Source organism: Lepisosteus oculatus, chromosome 2 (assembly GCF_040954835.1).
Source record: "Lepisosteus oculatus isolate fLepOcu1 chromosome 2, fLepOcu1.hap2, whole genome shotgun sequence".
Lineage (NCBI taxonomy): Eukaryota > Metazoa > Chordata > Actinopteri > Semionotiformes > Lepisosteidae > Lepisosteus > Lepisosteus oculatus.
The window spans coordinates 29,787,742-29,796,788 of NC_090697.1; the positions used below are offsets into that span (position 1 = coordinate 29,787,742).

General features: G+C 54.8%; 1 protein-coding gene across 1 annotated transcript; it reads right to left on the reverse strand.

Moving 5' to 3' along the window:
- ypel5 (yippee-like 5) lies at positions 1 to 6,925 on the reverse strand. The gene is made up of 3 exons (XM_006643222.3): positions 6,761 to 6,925; positions 3,532 to 3,698; positions 1 to 2,373 (listed from the first exon to the last, which is right to left on the reverse strand). Exons 1-3 carry the CDS (start codon positions 6,900 to 6,902, stop codon positions 2,149 to 2,151), a joined length of 534 nt encoding a protein of 177 aa, XP_006643285.2. The 5' UTR covers positions 6,903 to 6,925; the 3' UTR covers positions 1 to 2,148.
- Positions 6,926 to 9,047: the final 2,122 nt, after the last annotated feature.

A 9,047-nucleotide genomic window follows, 5' to 3' on the forward strand; every position in this document is an offset into this window, starting at 1 on the left:
TCAGCATGACTAGTCACTTTATTGATAAATGCCACTACAGAGGAAAACAAAATCAGAAGAGAAAAACATTCTCGCTCAGATCTTTACCTCAAAGAAAGAAAAAATAACCATAACAGCAATAGTAAGAACAGATTATTAACAGATCACGACGATCAGTTTTTCCACCTGCTGCATGATGGTATGGGCGAGGTGAGGGGCTGTGATCAGGCAGGTGGCGGGGAAAAGGGCTGGGTTCTGTGTCCCGTGGGAAGAAAGAGCACCCCTCCCACATCACAATCGGCCAGTACAGAGCCACATCCACCCCTGACCCCCCCCACAGACACACTGCTGCCTGCATGCCGGGAGGGAGCAACCAGAATAAACAACATAATCTGCTCTGGGAAGAAGACCAACCCCACGCCTGTGCAGAGAGAGAGAGGAGGCACAGCTGTACAAAGCAGACACGGGCTCAGGTATGTTCGCACTGATCGCCTGCTCGTTGTGGCCCGATGCCTCCGTCACCGTGTTCCTCCTGACCACTTCAAAGCCATCCCGGCTGACCTCGACCTCTGAGGACAACAAGCCAGTGGTCAGCAGACTGGGAAAAGTGAGGAGACGGGGCTTCATCCGATCGCACTCGGCAGGGGCCTGGAGAGAGTGGGAGACCCGCAAGTGACCAACCCCAGAGCCTGGCAAGCAAACGAGCAGCAGTAACCTTCCTCGTCTCGCCAGCACTGCGGATCTCCACTTCTGCACCAGAGAGCGGTAGCGGCACCCAGCACAGCACCACACAAGCCTGCACTACCACGACCTCAGGCATAACACGAACGCTGTTCCCACCCAATGTCACCTCGTGCTCCTGCTCTGTCCAGTGTGAGCAGAGGAGACCTGCTTGCTGCCCCAGCGTACCTCCGCCACAGCGTCCTGAAAGGGACAGGTGCCACCTGCCACCACGGGCACCAGGCCCTCCGCTGAACAGCACTCCTGGGGTGCCCCGGAGCCAGGGAGGCCACCTGATTCACACAGGGACTAAGCAGAACGAAGCAAAGGGGAACCAAAGGGACAAGGGAGGAAGATTTGGACAAGATGGGGACAATAACTCTGGCTTGAACTGCAGCTCCCCCCAGCTCTACCTCAGTCCCGTCACGCACACTGATACCTCTCTCTCTGATACAGTCCTGCTCCCCCTCCCCCCTCACTCCCCGCAACAGTCCCACCCCCCCACTCTCTCTATCCCCTCAACGGTCCTGTTCCCCTCCCCTCTCGCACTCCACAATGGTGCCACCCCCCACCCCGACACTCACTCCCTATAGTGCTCCGGTCCCACCCCCCTCAACGGCCCTGTTCCCCTCCTCTCGATCACTCGGTAATGATGCCGTCCCCCCCTTCCCACCCTCACTCCCTGCAACAGTCCTGTTCCCCTCCCCTCTCGCACTCTCACTCCCCACAACAGTCCTGTTCCCCTCCCCTCTCGCACCCTCACTCCCCACAACAGTCCTGTTCCCCTCCCCTCTCGCACTCTCACTCCCCACAACAGTCCTGTTCCCCTCCCCTCTCGCACTCTCACTCCCTGTAACAGTCCTGTTCCCCTCCCCTCTCGCACTCTCACTCCCCACAACAGTCCTGTTCCCCTCCCCTCTCGCACCCTCACTCCCCACAACAGTCCTGTTCCCCTCCCCTCTCGCACTCTCACTCCCCACAACAGTCCTGTTCCCCTCCCCTCTCGCACTCTCACTCCCTGTAACAGTCCTGTTCCCCTCCCCTCTCGCACTCTCACTCCCCACAACAGTCCTGTTCCCCTCCCCTCTCGCACTCTCACTCCCCACAACAGTCCTGTTCCCCTCCCCTCTCGCACTCTCACTCCCCACAACAGTCCTGTTCCCCTCCCCTCTCGCTGTCCGCGACTCCCCCCCTGGCAGCAGTGTTTCTGGGCTGGGGGCTCTGTGGGGGTGGGCGAGGGTGGTGTAGATGCGGGGCGACAGGCTGTGGGCCAGGTACAGAGACAATCCCTCGGAGTCTGGGGTGGCAGCAGCCCGTGACGGGGCAGCGGCAGCGAGCGGTCGGTCGGAATGAGTCGATTCTCGCAGCGAGCAGCAGATGGGGGGTGCGGGTGTTCGGCGGACGCGACGCTGGCTGCTGGGGGGGCGCGGCCCGACGGCTAGCCTGCGCTCAGGAGTTGTCGGAGGGCACGTGCTCCTCGAAGCCCTCGCTCTCCCTCACCAGCGCCCTCTCCAGGATCACGCGGCCCTCCTTGTAGCGCTGGCTGTCCTCCGTGGCAAACTCGTAGATCCAGCCCAGCTTGCTGTTGCAGTTCTTGCAGCTGACGTCGCGCACCATGTGTCTGCCCGTCAGCATGACGCGGTCCTGCACTTCGCTGTACTGCAGGTTCACCACCTGGGGGCGACACGCACAAGCCTTACATCGGAACCTACAGCTGGACACTCCTTCCAAGGCTGGGACCTTCAGTTCTGGGGTCTCCAATCCTGGACTTAAGGAGCCACAGTGTAACTGGCTACTTATTACTGATGTGGTGAATTCAACCACACTGACCTAAACACGCACTAAAACCAAGAGCTCACCTGCCTTATTGCACACTGCTCAGCTCCTGAGTACCAGAGAGCTGTTGACCCATCACACTGCTCTGTGCTCCTAGCTCAACCTGAGAGAGAGCCGCTGTCCCATCACACACTGCTCTGCGCTCCTAGAGAGAGCCACTGTCCCATCACACACTGCTCTGTGCTCCTAGCTCAACCTCAGAGGGAGCTGCTGTCCCATCACACACCGGTCTGCGCTTCTAGAGAGAGCTGCTGTCCCATCACACACCGGTCTGCGCTCCTAGAGAGAGCTCTGTCCCATCACACACCGCTCTGCGCTCCTAGAGAGAGCTCTGTCCCATCACACACCGCTCTGCGCTCCTAGAGAGAGCTCTGTCCCATCACACACCGCTCTGCGCTCCTAGAGAGAGCTGCTGTCCCATCACACACCGGTCTGTGCTTCTAGAGAGAGCTGCTGTCCCATCACACACCGGTCTGCGCTCCTAGAGAGAGCTCTGTCCCATCACACACCGGTCTGCGCTCCTAGAGAGAGCTCTGTCCCATCACACACCGCTCTGTGCTCCTAAAGAGAGCTCTGTCCCATCACACACCGCTCTGTGCTCCTAGAGAGAGCTCTGTCCCATCACACACCGCTCTGTGCTCCTAGAGAGCTCTGTCCCATCACACACCGCTCTGTGCTCCTAAAGAGAGCTCTGTCCCATCACACACCGCTCTGTGCTCCTAGAGAGCTCTGTCCCATCACACACCGCTCTGTGCTCCTAGCCCACCCCCAGAGAGAGCTGTTGTGTCCTTTCACACTGCTCTGTGCTTCAAGCTCAGCGAGCTCCTATCCCGTCACACTCTGCTCAGCTGGTATACTTGAAAAATCCTTCAACAGAACTGCCTTTACTTTCTTCTTAAATGCATTTGTGTGGCAGCATGCTAGTGCCTGGACTACATCAGTGCTCCTCAGTAACTGGTCCCAGCCCTGCGAGGCACGGCGGACGGGGAGGCATGCCTTGTTGAAGAGGAAGGCGCGGCCGGTGGCGCCGGTGAAGCGCGTGGAGATGAGCTCGGAGCGGTTGGTCAGGATGGTGTCGCAGTTGGCGCAGGAGAACAGCCGTGTTCCGCCGATGTGGTCCAGGAAGATCCGCCCCATCGCGCTCAGCTGTGCTGTGGACAAGCCTACAGCCGGGGCAGGAAGGGCAAGAGGAAACAGTGAGACAGGAGGGCCACAACCCCAGACTACACCAGCGACACTGCAAAATGTGGCTGCTGCCCTCAGTTCAACACTAGCCAGTTAACAGGAGGCCAAAATATAACTGACTTGCTTCTTTCCAGCTGAGCATAGAAGGAGTGGTTTAATGTGGTCGGCACTACTTTACCCAAAGAGTAGTGGGTGTATGGAACAAGTTACCCAGAAATGTGGTTTCAGCCAATCCTGATGTCACATGAAAGAAAGTAGGACATGTGATCCCGGGATCAGCCCAATACCCAAACTAAATGGGCCAGATGGGCTGCAGAAATATGTCCCCTGATCTGACAGCTAAGATACGGGGACAGAATAACCCGTAACTTCAGTTTGTAAGCCCAAGTATTTACAAACAACCTACATATATCGCCCATTATTCATGCTATTAAGACATCCAACAGTAGGTTAAAGGAGCACAACAGTTCATGTTAGACAAGTGGATCAGTTCTGGGCCAGCTGCTCTGGGTGGAGTTTGCATGGTCTCCCAGGTATGTCTTGTTTCCTCCCACAGCCCTGATAAATGCACCACTGGCAGGTTAATTCGTTCTTGGGAGAATTGGCCTTGGTATGAATGTGTCTGTGGGTGCCCTGTGATGGACAGGCCTCCCAACCAGGCGTATCATGCTTTGCACCTGTTGCTCTATGGGATAGGCTCCAGCTCCCCTCATGACCCTGTACTGGATAAAGCGGTCAAAAAATAGATGGACTAAATCTACATGATTTGCCAACAGAATTAACAAAATCACACATCAGCTGTTACTAATCGTTTCCAGTTGATCCATACAGACGTGTAATCCAGCTGCTATGCCATCACAGAGGAGAGGAGATGCAGTCACTCCTGGTCCCACTTGTTCACTGGAAGCTGAAGGGAGGAGCACCCCCACCTGGTCAGAGACTGTCTCTATAAGACTTCAGTTGAGGACAACCCTGCTACTCCAACTAATACCATCTCAGCTACTCAAAGTGCTACTACTGCCAAAACTAAAACTGAAATAATACTGGTAGCATTTTTTAAAGCACTCAAAGGGCCTTACAATACACACAGCACATGCTTCCCACAAAGTGTTGACAGTGGCAGAGTCTCTAATGGACTCGGGCAGTGAGCTGCACAGACATGTTGCTGCTCCGTCCCCCTGTGTGGAGCCGGTCTTCATCAGAGCGAGAGGCTCTGTCCCCCTGTGTGGAGCCGGTCTTCATCAGAGCGAGAGGCTCTGTCCCCCTGTGTGGAGCCGGTCTTCATCAGAGCGAGAGGCTCTGTCCCCCTGTGTGGAGCCGGTCTTCATCAGAGCGAGAGGCTCTGTCCCCCTGTGTGGAGCCGGTCTTCATCAGAGCGAGAGGCTCTGTCCCCCTGTGTGGAGCCGGTCTTCATCAGGGCGAGAGGCTCTGTCCCCCTGTGTGGAGCCGGTCTTCATCAGGGCGAGAGGCTCTGTCCCCCTGTGTGGAGCCGGTCTTCATCAGGGCGAGAGGCTCTGTCCCCCTGTGTGGAGCCGGTCTTCATCAGGGCGAGAAGCTCTGTCCCCCTGTGTGGAGCCGGTCTTCATCAGGGCGAGAGGCTCTGTCCCCCTGTGGGGAGCCGGTCTTCATCAGAGCGAGAGGCTCTGTCCCCCTGTGTGGAGCTGGTCTTCATCAGGGCGAGAGGCTCTGTCCCCCTGTGAGGAGCCGGTCTTCATCAGAGAGAGAGAGACTCTGTCCCCCGTGTGGAGCCGGTCTTCATCAGAGTGCAGATTAAGATATGAGATCCTGCTGATGCAATAAACCCTGAAGATTGCTTGGGAGTTGAATCACCCTGGCTGCCATTTTGATTTGGGTCTTTAACTGATTTCAGCTCCTTCCCTACAGAAGGCATACAGAGAAGGATCACTACTGAAGCACGAGCAGCCGCAGGGTCAGAGATGCTCGTCTGAGGAGCCAGCGGAGCGAAGCTGCCGTCTGTGGGACCAAGACTGAGGACACCAGAGCCCCCTTGTGCTCCCCTTTTACTTCCTGTACCTGTGCAGTCCTATACTACAGAGCTGTTCACTGCAACTGTGGGCTCTGTGCATCTGGTCTACCTGCGGGCACGACATTGTTCTACCTCTGTGAAAAACACAATTGGGAAAGTGCGGTTTTGAATGCGTCAGCGACACAAAGAGAGAGAGAGACAGAGAGACCCGGGACTCACAGCGGGGCCTCTGTACTAACTGTACCTCTGTGAAAAACGCACTTTTTCCAGTCCTCACAGACACAAAGCCCGAGGGACAGAGACAGCTGACGCAGCGATGATCCTGCGCCCAGAGAGGACTGCTGTCCAGGGCGCTTTACAAACCCACCGCGTCCTTCAGGACGGGGACAGCACGGCATGGCACGGCAGAAACACGCAGTGAAAGCTGCGTTCTCACGAGTCTGTCCCCCCCCCACTCCACTCGCGGCTGTACACATGTACACAAACACACGCGCACGCGTGACGCGGCCGCCGAGAGGAGGGCAGCCACGCCGCTGCAGCTGACGAACCCCCCCCACACACACACACAATCGACACCCCCAGAAGAAAACTCGACGAAACGACCCGCAGGAGCGGAAGTGCTACACTGCTGTCGTTGTTATCATTAAGCAGCAACAGACAGCCCGTCTCGCACTCTGGCTGCCTGTTGCTGCCTGAAGACAACAGCCGTCTCTGTCCGCCCTTATCAAGCGAAAACACGCACACACACACACACAAGGCCGAGTGGGGTCGCCCGGAGGCGGGGGGAGCTCCACAGACCCCCCCCACTCGGGACTCCACACCAATGGGTTGTCGCTGGTCCGTCCGTGCGGCTGGAAGCAGGTTAGTACGGCCCTGCCCCTAGGCCACCAGGCGACACGCCACACCGCCGAGCCCGACGCTTCGAGCGGATTTACGCCAGCTAGCTGGCTGCCGGGCCCGGATCTGTGTCGACGACCCGTAGCCCTGTCACGGAAAACGGCTCGGAACCAACCCGACAACCAGCGCTGGGGGGGTGGGGGTTTAGGACCTCACCTCTCGACGGTGTGTGTCTGTGAGGTCCTGGGCTCGGTGCCGCCCGCTCTCTGGTCGTGTTTCCGCTGTGAACCCCGGGTCTGTCCGCAGCGTCTTGTTGTGGTCTGGCTCTCAGCTGTTCCTGCTGCCTCCACAACAACATCCGGCGCGCAGCCGCGGCCCCGCCCCCGGCCGGCAGGGCGCTCTTAAAGGGGAGGAGACTGTGTGTGTGTGTGGAATTGTCACGCTGTGGGCACGCAGGAGTTCCGCTTGTGCCCAAGGGGACTCATTAGGAGGGCCTGCACACCCACTCCCAGCCTTAAGTTCTCCTGTCCTGGGGATCTTAACTGGGCCAGCTGTATGTTTAATCAGTACTTAGGAAACGGTTCGGTTCTTTTTTAAGTAGCAGCTGCCGACCTGTGGAAGATCCACACTGATTGCAGGTCCTTCAACACGCAGCCCTCGTCCTGCAGAGAGTAAAGACATGGCCTTTTTACTGAGTGTCTCTGGGGCTGACTGCCAGAGTCCTCCGAGTCCCACCCAGATACGCTCCGTGTTTTTACCACGTCCACAGAGCATCGGCCGGTACTGACCATCCCTGTCTGCTGTAGGAATGACATCCTGAGTGACAACGGACACGAGCAGGATCAGGGCTCCGGAGCTGGAGACGGGGGCGCTCAGGGTCCAGTGAAATCCGATAGGACATGCTTCATGCAGTTTATAATAATAATAATAATAATTGCTTTCACTTTTATATAGCACTTTTCTGGGCACTCCACTCAAAGCGCTTTACAGGTAATGGGGACTCCCCTCCACCACCACCAATGTGCAGCCCCACCTGGATGATGACCAGCTCGCCTTCTCTGTACAGAGGAATTAAACTGGAACAGTTTGGCTGTTTATTAAATTATCCAAGTTTGTTTTAATCAGTTCATCAAGAGCATGAGAAAGTTTATGTACAAGAACGGTCTTTCAGCCCACTCAGCTCATTTGGCTGCTAGTAGGCAACATGGCTGGGTGACTTGTTCCACACTCCCACCACCTTTGGTGTAAAGAGCTTTCAGTTTTTAGTTTTAATGCTCTTTCCAGTGGTTTCCACTTGTGTCCTCTAGTTTGTATTTCACTGTGCTTTTTGAAGAAATCTACTGTTCTCGTTTTGTCAGTGGCTTTGAGAAACTTTGAATACTTGTATAAGCCCCCCTCTGAGTCTTTTCGGTTCATATCTAAATCTCAGTGCCTGCAATCATCCAGGACAAACTGGACACACTGTTCCTCAGTAGTTTGAGGTGAGGTCAATTTATACTTAATACTTGTATGAGGTCTGCTCACAGTCTTCTGTGTTCAAGACTAAAGAAACTCAGTTCCTTATGCCTGTCAGTGTAGGACAGTCTCAGTACTTGTATCAGTCTCCTCACAGTCTTCTCTGTTCAAGACTAAAGAGACTCAGTTCCTTCAGCCTGTCAGTGCAGGACAGGTCCGTAAGCTTAAGAATGTACCTGGTTGCTCTTCTCTGTAATGATTCCAGAGCAGCAATATCTTTCTATAAATGATAACCCTAGCTGAGTTTTACAGATCACTTTCAGTGTCTTTTTGTTGTTGTAATATTAGATAGTTTAACCTCATTATTTTATAGATGACCAGAGTCATTCCCGGTCACACAAACACGTTGCTCATGAACAAGTTAAAGGAACTAAAGCTCAGTGCTGAGGGTAGGATGAGCTTGATGAAGCTGATCCAGTCTTGAAGGAGACAAGGTCCTGACGCCCAGCAGGATGTTAAGAGAAGGGTGCAGGTCTAGTTGAGGTGTAATATTATATATTAATAATATATGTAATTATATATAGATATCTGGAAATATGACCCATAATCACAGTAATGTTTCAGACACTGTGGACTAACTCTGGTCCTCCCAGCAGACATCCAGCTCCATTCTTTAACCTGACAGAGTTCAAGCTCCACCAAGTCCCTTCTGTACAAAGATAGGACAGCAGGTGGCAGCACTGAGCTGGTCAGGTGTCATGTGACTCTCACGGCGCCTCATATCAGCACTCTATGAACAGCTGTATTAGAGGATGGCAGATGGCAGTACAGGACCACTGGTCCTACCTCATGTTTATCAGGTTCGTCAGGTTTTGTGGGTTGTTTAAAGCAGTGCCATTTGCTTTTAAAATATATTCTTCTTTTCTTCTGCATACTGTGAACACTCCATACCACATCATGAAATGAAATTCTCACTTTTCTCCAAGATTTCTTAAAGTCCCCAAAGTATTTCACAGACAGGAGGGAACGCATTTCATCCCTCACTACA